The following is a 21806-nucleotide window of genomic DNA, read 5'->3' as shown; positions in this document are numbered from 1 at the left end:
TTCCACAAAGAAAATGAGTTTTTCATGAGATGTTGTTTGGAGATGGAGGACAAAGGAACTTGGTCTGAGCAAGAAGACCAGACGCTCATCGAGTATCAATTTAAACAGATCGAAAAAAAAAACAGCCATTGCACGCATTGCTCGCTCTTAACTATTTGTCTCTGTGATTAAAATTATATAGTTTAATTATTTAGGGATAGTAGTACATTTGCTCATTTAGTCTTAATTTAATTTGTTGTTCATATATTGTCTTGGTCAGGGTTACGTCGATGCCATAAAAGTTGTAGGTTGAGATGGATAAATTATTTTAGGTCGGACCTTAAACGCGAAAACTTCACTGAAGATGAAGAAGACCTAATCACTATGCTCCATGCACTCTTGGGCAATAGGTGCGACATCTTACAAATTACCAAATCGATCTAAGTTCATATATATGTGACTGAACTTGCTTAGTATATTGATCCCTAATTTACAGCACAAGATAGTGTATCATATTATCTGAGATATTATTTATCTTACTGTGGGCTTGGTAATTGCATAAAAATGGGTATGCTTGGTTAGGGGGTATGCTTGATTGGGTATTTTATTAGGATTTTGTTACTGGATAGGGTATTCCAAAACATGTGTTGACGTCCATGTTATGCACTCATATCATGTATGCATCCCCTTATTCTCTTTCTTTTCAAATGATTAGTTGTAGATTTTGTCGTTTGGTCATTACCGCTTTAGTTTTGTTCCAATAAATTTTTAGGGCTTACAAATGAAATAGCGAAAAGCCAATTGAATCAGAAATTATTGAATTAAAAACATGGAATAGCATTATGTATTAGAGTTCAATTTCGACTTGGAGTTTTGTACTTTAAATCCAGAAACAGAAACTTGCTCGGGTACTCGGCCACTGTACCTCTCCAAATCTTTATATAATAGCAGACCTTTTTCCTCATCTCTGAGGGTGTCCACGTCAGCAAATTTTAAGTACCCAGGGGTTTTATCACAGCAGATTTCCAGAAGAGTTACAGAGACCCAAAGCCCAAGAAAGAATGGATAGCTGGCTGGGTTACTAAAAATGATGACACTGTTCATAGCTTGCCTATATACGTTGGTGGTTTCTCACTTTTAGCTGTTCTTTTTAACCGCACTGTTTCCGGCATTGCCCCTATCGCTGACGCAGGAGATAACTAAATCTTTCATTTTAGCTTCATTTCATTGTCTAGATTAGTAATATTGCATTTGATCACATTTGGTAAACCATTTCAAACAATAATGTCATTGTTGTGCAATAGGAATATACTAATAATATTGACATTTGATCGCATAAGTTGGGCTTCGGTGCACCGTGTTGAGGACTAGCTGACTAGCCATGAGTAAATGGTCAGGTAGTAATAAGTAGCATAAGCATATACTTGAACAATCAAAGACCATGGGTGATTAGTTATAAAAATGTCAATGTCTCTTGCTTACAAAATCTTATTACTACATTATGGCCACATAATCACATGTTAAACCAGATTTCTCATTTTTGTAACACACTTTGTTTATTTCTATGTCTGGCAGTTCTCAGTCTAGAGCAGATTTGTTGACACTTGGACTAGCAGTTACTAATGTTCTTACTGGATTAGTGTGGCTTTCTATACAACCAAAATCAATATCTGCGGTGATTATCTGTGCCGGATGTACTGTATCTTTCTTTCAGAATTGAGTTTTATAGATGAGTAGATGACCAATGGTGTTTATAAAATTTTCAGGTGAATCCTCAAGGTGTTGAATGTCGGAGGATAAGTTCTGACCGTCTTGAAGTTGTTGTGTCCAAGTTACTTTGGTACATTATGTATTTTCCATTTGCTATGTTATGTATTTTTTATTGGGTTAATGAGTATTACCCCCTACTAAATGAGCCACTAGATGAGTATTACCCCCCACTTTGGTACGCTATTGTCGCTATGTATTTTCCATTTGCTATGTTCTGATTCAATTGTGTGTCGATGAAAACTATGTAGGAAGCCCTTCCTAAAAAATTTAGAAGTGTTTTCCTTTTATCTATAAAAAAAAAAAAAAAAAAAAAAAAAAGCAGTCTCCTTTCGAGCGCTCCGAGGGTGTCCACGTCAGCCAGGGGGATTACTAAAAAATCGGAGAAAAAAAAAACTAAATCGAAATGGAAGGATTTTTTAGAACCCTAAAAATGCTATTAATCTCTCTTCTCCTGAATGATCACTCCATCTTCTCATTCAACAATAAATCTTCAAATATTGTTTTATCAAATTATTCACCACCTTTTGCCTTCTTTGGGACTCCTCTTTCAGTATCCTCAACAAGTTTCCTGGCAACTAGCAACCAAGTATCCTATTATTCAAAGTTTCAAACTACTTGATTTATTCTCATTTTTTATTTATTGTGATGAAGGATTGGTCCGCCAACTCCAATTCCCCAACCCTATTCAAAAGGGAAAAAAACAAAGGGTTTGGCGTTTTAGATTCTCTCCCTCATTCATATTATACTTTTTCCAATTGAGAGAAAAAAAAAAGAAGGGTCTTTGCACGGTTGCTCCTTCTCCATATTCTCTTTGAAATCTTCTAGCAATCCCTTCGTCAGGTATGGCTTTTTTAAGTTACATCAATTATTTATAGATTTTTTCAATTATGATTTGAAATTGGATTAGGCCATTGTGGGAAGGTACTGACAAGATTAGCAATTTGTAAGAAACTGAGCAATAATAATTCTCTTCATTGATAATATCGATCTTTAGCTTTGTGAGGAAAGTTGAACAACACTATATCAGTTTCAATTTAGCAGGTGCCCTTAAGCAGAACATGTGGATAAGAGTTACCAACCAAACTGGAGAATTGAAGAACCATCCATGCAAAAAATTTAGTGTAGCTGTATTGCACTAAAACAAAATCTTATTGTTCTCATTTGTATTCAAGAATATAGTTTCAATGGATAATAGCAATACACCATTGACAATATGAGGTTTTGCCAAAGCCATATCCATGAATTTAGCATAAAATTCTTGGTTGAAACATAACCAAAGTTGCACAATTTAACAATGTCACTTGCACCACAGCTGTACATGAATATATTGTTTATTGTTGGGTATTTGAATTAAATTTCGAGAACGTACATTAAGACATCATATTTTAAAGTATGTTGAAGCTTGGCTATCTGCCTATCTAATTTCTTGGTCATTGATGATCTCACTCATGTTTCAATTACTCATTTCATACATGATCTTGGCAATGGTAATGGTTCCCAGACAATTAGTAACCTTTTTATCACTTCATTATGCAGGCCATCCACCATAATACACTCTAAAGAATGAGTTGTAACGTCTTCAAAATATACTGATAGAGCAGAGGAATTCACATCCCTGAGCCTGCTGCTGCTACTAACAACTTTTCCTTGGAAAACAACATTGGAGCAAACAACTTTGGGACAATGTACAAAGGAAAGTTGTCATATATTTTTACTAGGTAAGTATCTATTGAAACTAGCTTTATGGAAAATTAACCAGGTATTAGTTGAGCAACAGGATCACTCAAAGCACTGTGATATTACCTGGTGTTTATTATATTACACGCATTTAATGTAATATTACTCGCCGCAGCTCATCAAACTGGCTGATGTGTGGTTTGCATACTTAATGGTCTTGATGAGTTCCATTTATCAAAAGATTCTCTAGGACCTGATGAACCCAGTTATTGGGGTAGGTAATTTCCTTAGTCCTTTTCTTTTTTATTAGTCCCTTCCCCCTGTGTTGCACGGGTATGGCAGAGACACGGCAGTGTTTCTCCAAAGACACAACATTTTCAGTTAAAATATAGAGTGTCCGAGAAGGGTATAGCTTCCATTTTGAAGTACCCACGCAACACATTCCCCCTGGCCTTAAATGAATTAGTATTATGTGTTTATTTGTTCATAGGATACAAAAAATGTAAATCCGCAGCACATTCTGTCATATTTATTTGAATGAAAGTGCTTTGAATCAAGTCTTGCAGATTTTATATGTTCACTATCCCAAGTAGTGGATACATGGGGTATTTTCTTTTCATTATTTCTTATAAATATTATCCTTAACCTGCAACAACTTCTAAGTATGAATGAGAGAGGTCACACACAGAAAACGTTCTTGGTGGATCCCTGGGAAGAGCTGCAGCTACTGGAGAAGGGGTACCCTTTGCGATAGAGGGATCCTCTGAAGATGATCAAAAGGCTTTGATTGGCACAGGTCAAAATGATGGCATACTGGATTTGCCTGACCAGAAAATGTTCAATTTACCTAAACAGTTCCAAATGGATCAGACACCAAATGAAAATGATTATTTTGCATTGGAGGATTTCACGAATCTGCGAGAATCTGATTCTTCGGGACCTTCGTTGATGGGAAGCTTACATACTTCGATGCACCTTAGAATCCACCAGTTATTGATGAATCATATGTAGAAGTCGATGAACGTAAACCTTTTGATGCAGATCAATCACCTTTTGAAATGCTTGATGAGTACATTAACTACTTTGATGCCTATGACAATGACTTAATGTTAAGTTTCGATGCTTATGAGTTTGGCGAAGTTGGGGTTCCTAATATGGTGCAACCAGCCCTAATTAGGGAGGTAACGATATGCCATTACATCTTTCCAGCACCAGAAATCACTTGTACGAGCTGTATTTTAACCTATTGATGTGACAACAGGTGTATACTGGAAACGAGCATGCTCTCCTGCCATTCCTTGAGCCTTCATAAACAAATGTGGAAGGTGCTTCCTCTTCTAAGCAAAAGGCAGCAATTGCAAAGACTGCAGCAGGTTGAGATTTTGATTTGGATTGTGATTTTTCTAATTTACTTTGTACACTTCTATTTTGCATTTGGGTCAAATGGGATATAAAAGGATAAATCTGGTGTTCCATGCTTGATTTCCATCTTAGTAAACGTTTCTGCTTGGTGAATACTGAATATATAGGTTTCAGTTTTAGAACTTCTTTTCTTTTTTCCTTTCTCTTGCCTCTCTATCTCATCGGGGTCTCTTCATCTTTTTGTGGTGCAGATGTCCAATTTGATAAAGGTTAGGATGGTTTCATCGCTTAACAGGTCAGTCGCATGTTGGGATCTATCTCTGCTCCTACTGCATATGCAGCTGAGCTTCCAATGAAAGATGTTGCCGGACAGAATTCAGCAGCACGCTCTTCCAGTTCAGTTCATGTTATAGCAGGGATGATCCACGTAAGTGGCATGACACTTATTGATAGCGATAAGATTTGGTCATTGGGAAAGAGTGGAAATGCAAACCTTCTCCTTCCATATGGCATGACAATGAGTAATGTGAATCTGATCAGCAGCTCCTTTGAACCAATGGGCAACACACTGTCGAGCAAGGCTACAACGGTGATATTTTTCGCAGTGGCTTCTATTTCTTCTTCCTCTGAGTCATGCTTCTCTCAATGAGCTGCAAAATTGGAAGCTACATCTATACGAGATAATTGGTTTAACAGTTGGAGAGACTTTTCTCGCACTTCATATTATTATAAAGAAGACTCCATTAAGTTTGTTTCAGTGAGGAATATGAATGTTTATGATATACAAGTTTATTCTAGAAGATTAACAACAACTTCAAAACAATGAAATTCAGTACAAGATCACAGCAATCATGGTTTTGCAAATCTAACCAAACTCCACAAAACCTCTTAACAACATGAGTACATGCATCACATCCACCCTGCTTCTAAAGCATAACACCTTACCTAGAAGATTCAAATAATGCATAGTATTTCTGATTTAAGTATCTTATACGGCAGATATAATTAACTAAAAATTAGAACGTTAACAATATGGATAACTTATTAGACGCCCTTTGAAGGATGCCAAGCATACAAGTGTTGATATATATGCCAGATTATTACGCTCAATACTATGTCGCGTGCTTACAATTATTAGAAAATCATCATCAGATTTATACAATCCTAATCGTTGTTATACTGCCCATTGCAAATGGAAAACTATTATCCTGAGACGAGGTATTTCAAGTTCATTTGAAACCACATCTAAATTAAGCATACACTTTTTTTTTTTTGTTTTAATTTTCCATAGCTTTGTACTCAAAAATTGTATATGTAGCAGTTTGGCATTATAAGAACACATCTGAATTTTTGTTCTGCTTTAACTTGATAATCAGGAAAAAAAACACGTTATTTTGGCGATAATTTAGGATCTGCAACTGATACTAAAGAGTCGGATGTTAGTGGCTTTGATGGGGAGGATACTTCTTGGATCTCATGGTTTTGTAATCTGAGAGGGAACGAGTTCTTCTGTGAAGTTGATGATGATTATATTCAAGATGATTTCAACCTTTGTGGCTAGAGCAGCCAAGTCCCCTATTATGATTATGCACTCGACTTGATTTTGGATGGTTGAATCACTTTTTTTTTCCCTCTATTCTCATCAACAAACTTGCTGATTATGTCAAACTGGAGCACGAGAAATTAGAAATTATTATTGAAAGTAAGTTTTTTATTCTCCTTTCGGTGTGTGCACAGAGCATTGTTATAGAATTGTTAGAATGATTGCTAGGGCAGGACACTTATCAAACTACTCAGTAAAGATTCCTACCCCTCTTTGATAAATAATGAATCGGCCTTTCGACGGGTTTGATAAACCGAGAGTTGGGTGCCACACGGAACCTGAAAAGCGGAATTCCTATCCCTGGTATTTTGTTTATTGATGCTTGATCTAACGTTATTTTGAAATGACGTTTTGTGGTTAAAAATGTTATGCTATGCTCTTCCAATCTCCTCCTCATCATCATCATCACCTTCCATTCTCCCCCAATAAAGATTTCAACCATGATTGCAATGACACTACAAAAGGATCAATGAAGTTGGTATGTACACATTGGGTAATTAATTGGAACTCGGAAACTGGATGCACATGCAATGAACTAACTTCAAAAAATAATTAACCAGAAATCAGAAACTAAATGCAAATACATGCATTGAACTAATCTCAAAGAGTAATTAACGAAAAATCGAAAACTGAATGCAAATGCATTGAACTAATCTCAAAAAATAATTAAAGGGAAATCAAATACTTAACCTCAAAGAATAACTAACGGGAATCAGAAAATTGATACAAATGCATCGAACTAACCTCAAAGAATAATTTATGGGAAATCGGAAACTGGATGCAAATGCATCGAACTAACCTCAATGAATAATTAACGGGAAAATCAGAAATTGGATGCAACTGCATTAAAATAACCTTAAAGAATAATTAACGGGAAAGCAGTAACCTTAGAATAATCATAAATTGGATGCAACTGTGCTGAACTAACTTTGAAGAATAATGATATATCAAAAATATTTAACGGGAAATCAGAAACTTGATGATTGAAAAAAAAAAAAAATCAATACTTGATGCAACTGCATTGAAATAACCTCAAAAAATAATTAATGGGAAATCAGAAACTGGATACAAATGCATTGAACTAACCTCAATAAATAATTAACGGGAAAATCGGAAACTAGATACAACTGCATTAAAGTAATCTTAAAGAATAATTAACGAGAGAGCGGTAACCTCAGAATAATCATAAACTGGATGCAACTGCGCTGAACTAACCCCGAAGAATAATGATATATCAAAATTATTTAATGGGAAATCAGAAACTGGATGCAAATGCATTGAACTAACCTCAAAGAATAATTGACGAAAAATCGGAAATTGGATGTAACCGCGCTAAACTAATCTCAAAAAATAACTAACAAGAAATTGGAAATATGATGCAAATGCAGCAAACTAACCTCAAGGAGTAGTTAACGGGAAATAGGAAACTGGATGCAAATGCACTGAACTAATCTCAATGAATAATTAACGGGAAATCATAAACTATATGCAACTGCATCGAATGAATTAACATCAAAGAATAATTAACGGGAAATCGCAAATGGGATGCAAGTACATCAAACTAACCAAAAAATAATAATTAAATGTGAAATCGCAAATTGGATGCAAATGCATTGAACTAATCTAAAAAAATAACATAGTTGTATTATATGTAGTGGGGATGTCTCAACAAGTATAATTTTGCATTGAAAATGGTGTTTATCATATTTTTTTTCTTATGTTTGGGAATTTCTTGATTTTCAAGTAGCTTCAATATCATCTTCACTTCATTGAACATTTTCACATAACTTCAATCAAAATTATATTATTAGACAACAAAAAGAAGACCAAGTTAAGAGTTTTATCAAATGTGTGTTTTTTCTTTGGGATTTCACGTTGGATAAAATTCAGATGAGTGATCAATATAATATTCATATCTCATAGTTCTACATAGTTTCTAATATTTTTCATAATAATTTAATATAACAACACCCGTTCGTAGGACGGGTTCGAAAACTAGTCCCAAACTAATAACTCAAACCATATCTGATCCAAATAATTCTCCTCTGCTGACCTCCAGTGAACAAACTAAAGTGACGCCAACCAAATCTCGTAATCATGCATCTTCGTTAGTTTTGACACATTTAATCAATTTAACTTCAATTCCTGCAAAATCACCGAAAACACACTAACTAGATCAAACAAATAAAATAAACGAACTAACTAATATAAAATTGTGCGTAAATATGTAACATTTACACGTGCTTATCAAATACCCCCAAACTTATATTTTGCTAGTCCTCGAGCAAAACTAAAACTAAACAAATAACAAAAATAAAAATCCTAACTCACTTTCATAGGAATCACGATTACACTTAACATGTGTAACAAGCCTTTTAAACCCCTAGGTTTACCCTAGTAGACGAGTTTAGTCTTGTGAGAGTTTTCAAAGAAGATACTCACAAACTTTATATATACTATAGTGACTAAGAAATAACAGCAATGTTTTCTTAATTTAATCTCAGGTATCTATACATCTCACTAGCAATGAATAAATAATACTCATTTTAAAACCTAAGTTAATATATGCATAATAATCAAATCATCTAAAAATAAACATACATGCAATGAACAATACTATGAAATGCAGTGGCAGGTCCGTTTCTAAAACTTTTGAAATAGCGTCCCTAAGTAGGTCCTCACAAATGTGTCAAGACAAAAATACTCTGATTTTTCTACTCAGGTTTCGCTTACTCCAGTGTGCAGTGGGCACACTTTTCCTCTCAATCTTAATGACATCCAAAAGAGCCGATGACAATCAAACACATCTGCCACTTACTATCACACCAACCTATTCCTAATTGAGCTAAAGGTCTTTTATTAGGTGTTATGGATGGTTTAGGTGATGGTTTAAAAATCAATAGAATGGATAAACAAAATAGACAAGTCTGAGAAAATAAGGTCTTCAAATTATGTAACTAGAGAAAGCCTTGTTCTTACTTTGCTTCTACACTTTATTTCCATCCTTAGCCCTTTTGTTTTGGCTTTTGACTCATTTTATTATGTTTTTAGAGTTCTAACTTTTAATTTTATTTATATTTATTTTTCTTTTCTTTGGATGGAAACTTGCTTTTCTTTTCTTTATTTTTCTTTTGAAGCAACTAACAAATATTGGTTTTCCACGGGTCTTTCTCTTTTCCTTTCTTCATGTCATCCTATTTCACAAACTCATCCAGTGGGTAGGCTATATTTATTTTTATTTTGTTTTTATAAAGGGTAAAGAATTTGTGGTTTATGAAAAAGGCTAATGAAAGGCTTAGAAGGGCGACTAGCGGAAATAATATTCTTTAGGCTGGAATTTCTGGCTATATCGATCCAAAGAGGGCCTAAATTCTCTTTTAGGATATGGTATGGTGATCAGGCAAGTGGACGTGTGATTTCTCTACTCGGAATTAACTTCTCCCTTGTGTCATCACTCAGATATCAACTCATATGAGACTTTTAGGCTAGATTCTCACAAGATATGTAAATTAAGCACTCTAACCTAGGTCTCAGAAAAATACTACTAAATACAATCATGATATTCATGCAAGACATTTATGAAAATATGCAATGAGTATTACCTATATATTAACCTAAGTTTTAAATAACTACTCTTAATTCTAATGCTAAATGAGACTTCTATACTATTATCATCATAGAAAAGGAAACAATATCATTATCCCTAAATGCATAGTATAAATAATTATTATCTTTCGCTAACAAAACATTTTGTTCCTACCCCTAAACTTGTTATAGACATTGTTCTCAGTGTTGACATAAATACTCAAATTAAAAAAAATAATAATAAAAATAACAACATGGACAAGTAAATTTAAAGGAAAGAGGTTACCAATAGCTCCATGAACGAAAAATAAAGCTCGAGTCACCTGTAGAAATTAGTACCTTACCAATGATATAACAGTGATAATATATAAGGAACCAAATTACAACAATGACTAACATGTTTCACATATCTCATTCCATAGAGTTACACTCCAAAAAGACGGAGAAAAGGTGCTAAAGTGGAATGCATGAGATATGTGTACACAAGACTCAACAAAAATAAAAACATGGGTTGCCTCCCACAAGCTCTACAGTTAACGTCTCTAGCAGACGAATGATTCACACAACCGATTCTTGGATTAGCGCTATGTCAAGCTAAAGTAGACTAGGGACTGAAATGAAATACATGGAATCAAGGCGAAGCAACTATAACAAGAGGAAATAAACAAATCCTAAAAAGAAACGAAAAACAATAAAACATACATTATAATCAATCAGTCATGATAAACAGGATCAATAAGACTCACCTCTTCCACATCCTGCCCGACCAAACCGTCAAGGTATGGTTTCAAACGTTGACCATTTACCTTAAACACACGACCATCCGTAGGATCTTCTATCTCAACAACACTATGAGGAAAAACAGTTTTAACAATGAAAGGACCAGTCCACCTAGAACGTAACTTACCAGGAAAAAAACGCAAACGAGAATTATATAGCAAAACTTTTTTATTAGGTTCAAAAGACTTGCAAAGAATAGATTTATCATGAAAAATCTTAGTATGCTCTTTGTAAATCTTAGCACTCTCATATGCCTCATTCTTTAACTCAGCTAAGTCATTCAACTAAAGTTTAGGTTGTGAACCTGCCTTACGCATATCAAAGTTAAAAGTTTTAATGGCCCAGCAAGCACGATGTTCTAATTCTACAGGTAAATGACATGCCTTTCCAAACACAAGCTAATAAGGATACATACCAATAGGAGTCTTATAAGCTTCTATAAGCCTAAAAAGAATCATTAAAACGTTGAGACCAATCCTTACGGTCAGGTCGTACAGTCTTTTCTAAAATCCGCTTAATTTCCCTATTAGATACTTCAACTTGGCCACTAGTTTGAGGATGGCATGGGGTAGCAAGCTTATGAGTAATAGAGCAAATGCTCGATGAGTAAAATGAGTACCATTATCACTTATAATTGCACGAGGAGTACCAAAACGAGAAAATATATTATATTTTAAAAAGTTAACTACGACTTTATGATCATTCGTTTTACATGGCACCACCTCAACTCACTTAGAAACATAGTCTACGGCAACAAGGATATAAAGATAACCAAAGGAAGGAGGAAAAGGACCCATGAAGTCTATACTGCATACATCAAAAAGCTCCACAACTTAAATTGGGGAAAGAGGCATCATGTTCCTATGGGAAATATTACCTGTACGCTGGCATCTATCACAACTCAAACAAAACTTATGTGCATCCCTAAAGAGAGTAGGCCAATAAAAACCACACTGCAAAACCTTCGCAGCCATCTTTTTAGGACCAAAGTGACCACCACATGCATAGTCATGGCAAAAAGAGAGAATACTATGAAACTCACTCAGGGACACATCTCCTAACAATTTGATCAGGGCATGACTTAAACAAGTATGGATCATCCTAGAAAAAATTCCTAACCTCAACAAGAAACTTATATTTATCTTGTTGTCTCCAATGAGAGAGAAACTGTTTTGTTACAAGATAGTTAACAATATCTGCATACCAATGCGACGGAGATATAGCAAAAAGTTGCTCATCTGGGAAAATATCAATAGAAGACTCTACTATAAGTCTAGACAAGTGGTCAGCTACCATGTTCTCCATACCCTTCTTATCCCTAATCTCTATATCAAACTCTTGCAACAAGAGTACCCAACGAATCAAACGCACTTTAGCATCCTTCTTAGTAAGGAGATACTTCAAAGCCGAATGATCAGTAAACACGACAACCTTAGACCCTATGAGATAAGACCTAAATTTGTCTAAAGCAAACACAACAGCTAACAACTCTTTCTCAGTTGTAGTGTAGTTCATCTGTGTATCATTAAGAGTTCGACTAGCATAATAAATAACATGGGGCAACTTGTCAAATCATTGACCTAAAACAGCCCCAACTGCATAGTCAGATGCATCACACATTAACTCAAAAGATACACTTTAATCAGGCGGCTGTATGATAGGAGCGGTAGTCAATAAATGCTTAAGCTTCTCAAAAGCTTTCAAACAATCATCATCAAAGACAAAAGTGACGTCCTTACCAAGTAAATTGCATAGGAGAGGAGAAATCTTACTAAAGTTTTTAATGAAATGCCTATAAAATCCAGAATGACCTAAGAATGACCTAATATCTTTCACAATCTTAGGTTGTGGAAGACTAGAAATGACATCAATCTTGGCCTTATCGACCTCAATTCCTTTACTTGAAACAATATGACCAAGAACAATACCCTGTTGAACCATAAAATGACACTTCTCCCAATTCAACACAAGATTCTTCTCTTTACACCTAATTAATATTAATTCTAAATGGTGCAAACCCTCATCAAAAGAATCACCAAACACAGAGAAATCATCCATAAACACCTCAAGAAACCTCTCTACCGTATCAAAAAAAATACTAAGCATGCATCACTAGAAGGTACCAGGTGCATTACATAATCCAAAAGGCATATGACGGTAGTCAAAAGTTCCAAAAGGACAAGTAAAAGTAGTCTTTTCTTGATCCTCAGGTGTAATACACATTTGGTAATAACCGAAATAACCATCAAGAAAACAATAGTACTTATGACCGGCTAACCTCTCGAGCATCTGGTCAATAAACGGAAAGGGAAAATGATCTTTCCTAGTCGCCAAATTCAACTTACGATAGTCAATGCAAAAACGCCACCCGGTAGTCATACGGGTGGGAACTAACTCGCCCTTTGAATTCTCAACTACTATAAGCCCAGACTTTTTAGGGACAACCTGAACAGGACTCACCCATTTACTATCGGAGATTGGATAAATGATACCCGCATCTAACAACTTGAGAACCTCGGCTCTCACTACCTCTTTCATGTTAGGATTAAACCGTCTCTGAAACTCACGGGTTGATTTAGCATCCTTCTCAAGATGAATATGATACATACAATTAGTTGGGCTTATACCATTAATATCAGCAATATTCCACCATAAAGCTGCTATATGAACCCTAATCAATTTACCCTCTTGTTCACTATCAAGATTATAAGCAATAATAACATTTTCTCCACGATTTACACTTCACACATTTGCCAAATCACACATACATGTGTGCCTATCTCACACCGAGTACCACTACAAGACATATGTCCCAAGCGGGGATATCACCTCCAGGAACATATTTACATCTTACAAACTCGTAACTTGTGAGTCACAGCCATCTCTGGGCTTTCCATGCGTATAATCACAGCCTCTTATGGGCATTCAATATCTCAGGTCATTCATGGCACATTCAATGAATACCTTGGGTTATTCATGGCACATTCAATGAATACCTTAGGTCATTCCCGCGACATTCAAGGAATTCCCATCATACACTAATAGGTCATTCATGGCACATTCAATTAATACCTTGGGTCATTCCTGCCACATTCAAGGAATACCCATCATAACACTAACAGGTCATTCATGTCACATTCAATGAATACCTTGGGTCATTCCCGCCACATTAAAGGAATACCCATCATAACACTAACATGTCATTCATGACACATTCAATGAAGACCTTCCTATCACATGACATCTCAAGTCATAATATATCATTACCAAATCCTGAGGCGTGGAGAGTTCTAAAGGTGTGGTCGACTCGTTGAAAATATTATTCTCAGCTCACTTATCATTGTACTAGCATTAATCATGCACAACAATTGATCACACGTGCAGAAAGTTATTTTCATGCATCAATGCAAATCAATCACGCATTTAAATATCATTGAACGCAACACGAATAGTCATCAATCAAATACAATTCAAATAACTACAATCACGTACACAATTAAATACTCACATTATACACATATAGTTATCACAAAAACTAATATATAATATATAATATAGTGACTGCACTTACTCAAAGTTGTCTACGTATCCAAATATTTCAAGATTGGGATCAAGCCTTCGTAGTTTTTATCAGCCATATAGTCAAAGTCAAAGTCCATTAGTGCGAATATATATAATTGCATAATACCACGCCAAATCTTTAGCTAGCAATATACGCTCAATACATACAATATTCATCAAACAATTATGCATGCAACTCTTATTCAAATACATGTAATAGAACTTTTTAGACAAATAAATAATTACTCCTCCAATCAATACACATATATTTGAAATATGAATACGATACAAATTACATGATCATTACATTTTTTTTCTTGTACAACTAAAACCTACACTAACAAGTTACGTATATTGTTCTATAAATGAGAAATTGGTTAGGACAGTTTGACCTTTGTCCATTCTAAAAATTCTAGAGAATTCATATAATCAAAGTTTTGAATCAATTATACCATTTTGAAAATTAGACAGAAAATCCATTTCAATACAAAAATTCCTAAACACTAATTCATTTAGTATGTACCCTAAACTATGTGATGGAATAGACCCAACAACTTAAATTCTGCGCGCTATTCAATTTTCTGACGCACTTTCTTGTAAAATTCACATCAAATAAAATATAAACTGGAAATAGTCAAGGCCAATTGGAAATGAAAGATGACTCAGAGAACTAAAATTGTTTAGTTTTATTGAAAAACTAGCTAGTTACATCATCTAATTAGTCGAATTCAAGTCAAAAGTCAGTACTTATGCAGAATTCTGCAAACATATCATCGTTCCAAACGACCATTAAAATTTCAAAACAAATAGCAAACGTTCATAATTAAATATTGAACTTTTATAAAATGGTAATGAAGCATTTATGAAGCAAACAAGATAAAAATCACAAAAAAATAATTTATATATATTTTTTGATAAAAATATGTCTACTCGCCTGAAATTGAATTTGCAAAAGAATACCAATGCTTCCTTTTCTCCAATCCCTTTTCTTCTTTTTCCCCTTCTTTTTATTTCTTTCAATCAAAAATATTCTTTTTAATGGAGGCTAGGGTTTTGTTTTTGAATAATAAGATTCTTTTACAGAGGAAATTCACAGGTATTGTTTATTCAAGGTTTTAAGTCTGTCTAAGTTAACCTATAGGCCTCAAATATGTCTAAAAATACACAAGGTCTATACATATATGAATGGGTACATTTTAACAATGTTTTCAAGCCCAAAAATGATTCAAAAATACCCACAAAAGTTCTAACAAACAAATTCAAGTAAAAACAATTTTGAAAAATCAACAACAGCAAAACAAATTCTAGGACAAGTTAGCCTTCATAATATAATAGTTATTTTCCATTCAAATAATGTAATTTATATTGTTTAAAAATTGGGGTTGTTATAAAGTTGCTCTGGTTTCCGTCAGCAGCTCCAGCTCCTCTCCAGTTGTTTAACTACGTACCTGGATTTGAAACAAAATAGATCAGTACTGAAAATAAACAAAATAAAATGACAAAAAAACCGAAGAACAAGAAATGGAGATGATAGAATGTTGTTTCCCTCCTTAGAGCTCAACCATGAATCCATTTCTTCCAATCCATGACGGCGGCGCCATTTGAAGTATTCATATTGTGGGAGTTTAGTTTGAGGTTCACCATAAATTTTTAGAGATGAATTAATAAGAGTTTATGAAGGTGAGAATGTAATATTATTAAAGTTCATGACTTGTTTTTGAAAGAATAAAAACTTGTATTGAAACTTGACTAAAACTTGAATGGAAAGACTTGTATTGATGAGTGAAAACTTAGATTGAAACTTGAATAACAACTTGAATGGAAACTTTTATTGAAGACCAACTTAGATTGAAACTTGAAGAACAAACTTGAATTGAAAAGTTGAAATGAATAACAAAAAGTAAATAAAGCAATAAAAACTTGAAAATATAAAGGACTTAAAATTAAAATCTACTCTATTCCTACATGACCATAGATTAAGTCTATGTGCTCCTACTTTTTGACTTTTATAGTACACTTTTTGCCAAAGGCTGATTTGCCCTCTCCCTCTACAATCAAGACACCTCACTATGTTGTTTTTTGTTTTTCCTTTATGCTTTTGCTTTTGCTTTTCTATATCTTCTTGGGTAAGCTAGGTTTTTGAGCAAGTCTTCTTTTGTAGCAAGGTCATCCATCTCCAGTCTTCTGAGTTAAGAATGTAACTTTCAGTCTTCTGGTTTTAAGTCTTTGACCTTTGATTTTTTTCAGCACTTTTTTATAACAGTTTGAGTCTTCATAGTAAGCGTTAATAAGACTCCTTTTGGCGCTAAAATACAGTTTTTTATAATAAGTGGTCTGAAATGGCATGTAACCTGAAAAAACAGTAAATGTTATAAATTGTCTGTTTATTATGTGTAAGAAAGGTTATAATACAGTAATATAAAAGTAATAAAACGTACATTTGGGAACTGATCAATATCCCGAAGACCAATGCAGTTACAAAAAATCCATGCATAACATGCAGCCAGCCTACACCGTACATAAATGGTACCCTTAGATACCCTTAGATACCACCCCTGAAAAGCATTGTTTAATTTGTCTACAACGGCCACCCAACCGGATAACGTGCCTCCACCGTGAGAGGACAAATCATCATCCTAACCTCCTCACAGTAGCCACCGTACCACTGGGGTACCACGATAATGAGTCCCCATCAAACCCGACCCCACCAAAGAACTATCACCCCTCCCCACTTTTTGAATCACTGCCACTTCAACTTCCTGCAGAAAGACAAACAGAGAACCTTCGATTCTTTCACAAAAAAAGAAACAAGTTCACGAATGCGAGAATATGCAGAAAACATTCTTTCCCATTGCATATATAGAGAGAGAATTCCATAAGCCAGTTCCTGCAGCAAGATCCAACAACAAATCAACGGCCAGAAGAGGAAGCGACTCATTCATTATCATCAGGAGCCAACTCATCTCATGAAACCGCCACGCAAAAGGTCCAAATCAAATCAATCCAACGGCAGATAATCTGAGCTGTAAAAACAGAAGAAAGAACGAAGGACAGATAGACATGAGCCCTTCTATCCTCTCGAGCAACTCAACCGTCAAGGTCAGTTCTCAACATAACTGCTACAACTTCCCAGGGAGACGCAACTTTTCAAACAAGTTTCTCCCGAAATCCTCCATGTGTCCAAGACGTACTATTCAACATTCTCGACAGCACGTCTTATACTAAGACAACCACACGAGATAGGCCTCTGTGAGTACATATATTTATCCAACATCCAACAACCAGTCACGGGACGACACATGGAAGACAAATTAGCAGCACATTGGATCAAGCCATTAGCACAAGTATAAGGTATTACACCCTATACTTGACAGTTGACACAACTATACTTACTGAGGACATCCTACTCAATCATCCGGGCTACAACGCAAGTACTACGCCCTACACTCCAAACTGTCTCATTTACAAACGCCGTACTCATCCAACCGACCTATATATCACGACACACATATACGAAACGTCCCAAACCAAATCTAGAATACTTTCCCTCTCTACACATGTAAAGTACAGATCATCATTTACCATCTCTACATTGCAGTACCATTGTGTCACCAATTACAATAATCATTTTTCCTACTAACTACAACAATCATGTTTCTCCACCAACTACATTGTTCAGCCATACCGTTCTGTACTATCAAGCCACACTCTCAACTACGACCCATCTTTTGTCATCATGACTCGCACTTATCTATAAAAACCAACTCTAAGACTACATTGGCTTGATTCTGGATCCATCTTCTTAAAGATATGTAGACATCTTCCACCAATAAGAGCAGCCATTTCCATATACCCAAAACCTCCCCCATTTCTCATAGATTAGCTCAATTCTAATCTTATTTGGTGTAATATTAGAGTGAGTCATAAATGGACTTGTTTTGATATTTACAGATGTGATTATAACAATTTGATTTAGTTTGTTGCATCTCAGAAAACTATTTAGAAATTTTTTATATGATTATACTATTATATATTTTTATAGTGCAAGATATATAGATCCGATTAACTCTGATATTAACTGCTTAACTTTTTCAAGTTCCCATCTAAAAGCAAAGAACAGAATGGGCGACTCGCCAGATAGATATATTTTACATTTAAGTATTCAACAAGCTCCCACAGGCCAGTTACCCCTAAATTCTGAAAAGATAGTGCTACACTTGCACATTTATGAAAATTTGGCTTTGTTTACAAAAGAATTTGTGGATCATTCCATCTGAGCATTAAAGTATGTTCAACCAATACTGAATACTGTGAATGTAAAACTTGTATGCATAGTTCGTGATTTCGATGGAATTTGTGGAATTCTAGAAAATAATTCAGTTTGTGAAAAATTTGAAATTCCGGTTTAAGGGTCGAAAAATATAAAATTTCAAAATGGCACTCAGTAATATAACGGAATAAGGGCCCGAATTCCGGTTTTTAGATTTGTCAGAATTCCGGCAATTCCTAAATCTTGAACTATGTAAGCCTTCTAGCTTTTGTAACCTACTCGTTTCATTCTAATTATTCTCTTGTCGAAGGACAAAGAATCCATGACGTTAGCAGACACCACCTTCCTCACAAGTAGTCTCCACCTTGCGCTGTCTCCCTTCTTATCTTGCTCCATTTTCACTTTGAATTGCCTATAACCCAACAAGGAAAAAAAATGCATATTCTAATCAGCTTCCAAAAGTGAAACAGTTGTCCAAAACGCCAGCCATATTTGATCATAATAATAAGTTAAACTTGTGTGTGTCGGCCCCAAGAATTGTAGCACGGGCAAAGCATGGGTTTCAGAAACAATGAAATGGACTAGCTACTACCTTTTAAGATATTACATACTTTTAGAAGCTGTACATGAAAATGAGAAAACCTAAATCTTGCGGTGCTAAGAAAAAGAAAGAAGCAAAATTAGTTCTTCTCTCTCTTCATTTTTAAACAAATGTCCTTGTTAGGATGTGGACAGTGGTGATACAGAGTTGCAGAACATAGCTAAAGGTTCAATGCATCTGTTTTGATCCACCTAATACGTCCAAGCTATCTTGTCCTAAGATTAATACAACAAGGTATCCACCGTCCAAAAAGAGTACCATTCTAGATCTTTAAAATGATATATTAATATTATGTATTCTGCTTACGAAAAACCTGACCAAATAAAACCTACTGTCCCTTTGATTAGGCCTGATTGTTTTTCTAAACCATATAGTTTTCTAATGTGTGAATCATATAAAAATTTTGTAACATTTGAGAGCTTAAAACCGAGCGCAATCACTTTTTAAAGCAGCCTTATAATTAGTTCGGCACGACCCTTAGTCACACAAAGGATCACTAATTCAGATAAATGGTCAATTATAATCCTTGATTTAAAATTAAAGTTGGCTATGCTAAAAATCTACTTTTCATGATTCACTATATAATGGAGTTTATCATTATGATCACCACAAAGACAACCAAGAAAGCGCCTGGGTCAAATAAAGTCGGAACAGCTATAGACACCAATCATTAGATTTGGTCAAATAATAATTATTTGTAGCCGCACGCGTCTAGTGTTGGCAGGTTAACTAGTAAACAGAATTTGATAGTTTGGTAGTGAAAATAATTCTCTTAAAATAATCAACAAATACAATAAACAACAAGTGTTAAATTAAATTAAAATAAAATACCTGCATAATGGAACTCTGCAGCGATCATTTTGGTTGCAGACAGAAGAATGTAGCTTAAATAGTTGCCACATACGCTTACACCGACTGCACCCGCCGTTCACCTTCTTCTTACACGTGGCAAAATGAATAATCAAAAGCTGGAGACCCTGACATGTGGAGAATTTGCTGCACGGCTTCTTTTTACTCGCTGTGCAGCACACAACAGGACCTACAGCAGTGCACCCTTGGGTGCAAATGTGTTCCAAGCACTCCATTGCTTCACTCAAGTGCCTATACAAACACTGCTCCTTTTTTTTCCTTCGCCTTCGTTTCTCCCTTGATTCGGTATCGTCAATAAATTGGAGAATTTCGAGTTCTAGCCAAGGGTCGTGATTGTGCATGAAGTTCCATGCTTCTGTCATTTCAACGGCTTTGAAGTTGTTGGAAATAAGTTTCATACATTTGAGGTAAAGATCTGGTGCATCGCATAGCCTTGCCAACTGTAACACGTCTATGACATTTTCCACCGTGAGTCGGGCAGCTAATGCTTTGGTGCATCTCTGTTTAAGCTGTGGAACCGCGTAAACATGGGACAAAGCTAGTAAGTTTAAATGGATTATGTCGTAGGACATCTCCATTTCTTGGTCATCCCCATTACCACTCGTGCTACTGCACGAACAACTACTAGTGTTGTTGTAATTTGTTCTTCCAAGTGAATATCTGCAGGCAGGGATATCGAAAAACTCAATACATATTTGAAGAATATAATTAGATTAATGAATATAATATCAAAAGAAGGAAAATGAGCTGACAGCGATCTTGAGGATTTTTTATTTATATTTTTCCTATAAGCTACCTTGAAGAATAGAGAAACCGGAGGAATGCCACGATGGCGTGGCAAGGAACGCCGAGGATTGGTATTGTCTTTTCAGAATTTGGTGCTATTCGCGGTTGTTGGTCCAAGATTTTCTCCAACACAGTCGAAGCCAAGGCCTGATAACATACAAGATTTCAAGAAAACAGAGCAAAATCAAATCAAAGTATCTTATAAAACAATTATACACGCATGTCCAATCTGTTTTCCTATCAAAGTAAAGAATTACCAGGACAGAAGAATGAGCAGGGATGCTTAGTCCATTGGAAGTAATGATACGAACATCTGGGACAGGCGCTTCAACATTTCCTAAGAAACTTTGCATAATATTTTCAGATGAAAAACACTGTGTACAAACGTACAATTCGTCAGAAAAACTCGTCTGGGATATAGTCATGGATGTTTTACGGAGAGGGGAGAGAAGGATAGCTTTTGAGTTTTTAGCTGTGTATGTGTTGGTTCGACTTGTTCATTTATTTATAGGCGTGAGATAGAGTAGCAGTCAACAAGCAAGGAAAGATCTGTCTGATTTCCTAAAATCTTTATTTATTTGAAACCCTCTTTGTTGTTTTGAGTTTTTATAGCAACGTGCCCTTTATTTATAAGTTTTTTTTGGGATGACGTGGTGGATTATCCACATATAAGAGCCTTGTCAGCAGCAGCTAAGACTCATTTTATCCAATCCTTATTTCATGGTAAAGAATTTGTATTTCTATAATTAAATATCCGGTTTGATGACTCCGATCCTATCAAGATTTCACCCTATCAAATTGGTTCTATTAAGAAGCTAATCTAGAGGAGTTCAAATGCAAATTAAGATGGAGCATTGGCAATAAAATTTGTACAAGGTAATTATTTTCTTTGGGCCATAAATTAAAAGATTTATTGAAAGTCTGAGTTTTATTAGCCACTTGATTACAAAAAAATAAAAAAA

The 21806-nt window shown here is 35.1% G+C and overlaps 1 protein-coding gene across 1 annotated transcript; it reads right to left on the bottom strand.

Annotated features, from left to right (window-relative positions):
* Nucleotides 1–18697: 18697 nt before the first annotated feature.
* Nucleotides 18698–21439, bottom strand: LOC147493965 (BTB/POZ and TAZ domain-containing protein 2-like). Its single transcript, XM_086565902.1, has 4 exons — nucleotides 21102–21439; nucleotides 20855–20991; nucleotides 20020–20718; nucleotides 18698–18999 (listed from the first exon to the last, which is right to left on the bottom strand). The coding sequence occupies exons 1-4, from the start codon at nucleotides 21267–21269 to the stop codon at nucleotides 18849–18851; spliced, it is 1155 nt and encodes a 384-aa protein (XP_086422028.1). The 5' UTR covers nucleotides 21270–21439; the 3' UTR covers nucleotides 18698–18848.
* Between the last annotated feature and the right edge of the window lie 367 nt (nucleotides 21440–21806).

The sequence above is a fragment of the Coptis chinensis genome, chromosome 6 (genome assembly GCF_015680905.1).
Source record: "Coptis chinensis isolate HL-2020 chromosome 6, ASM1568090v1, whole genome shotgun sequence".
NCBI classification, from domain to species: domain Eukaryota; kingdom Viridiplantae; phylum Streptophyta; class Magnoliopsida; order Ranunculales; family Ranunculaceae; genus Coptis; species Coptis chinensis.
The sequence above is the reverse complement of the archived record's forward strand: the minus strand, read 5'-3'. Positions and strand labels throughout refer to the sequence as shown.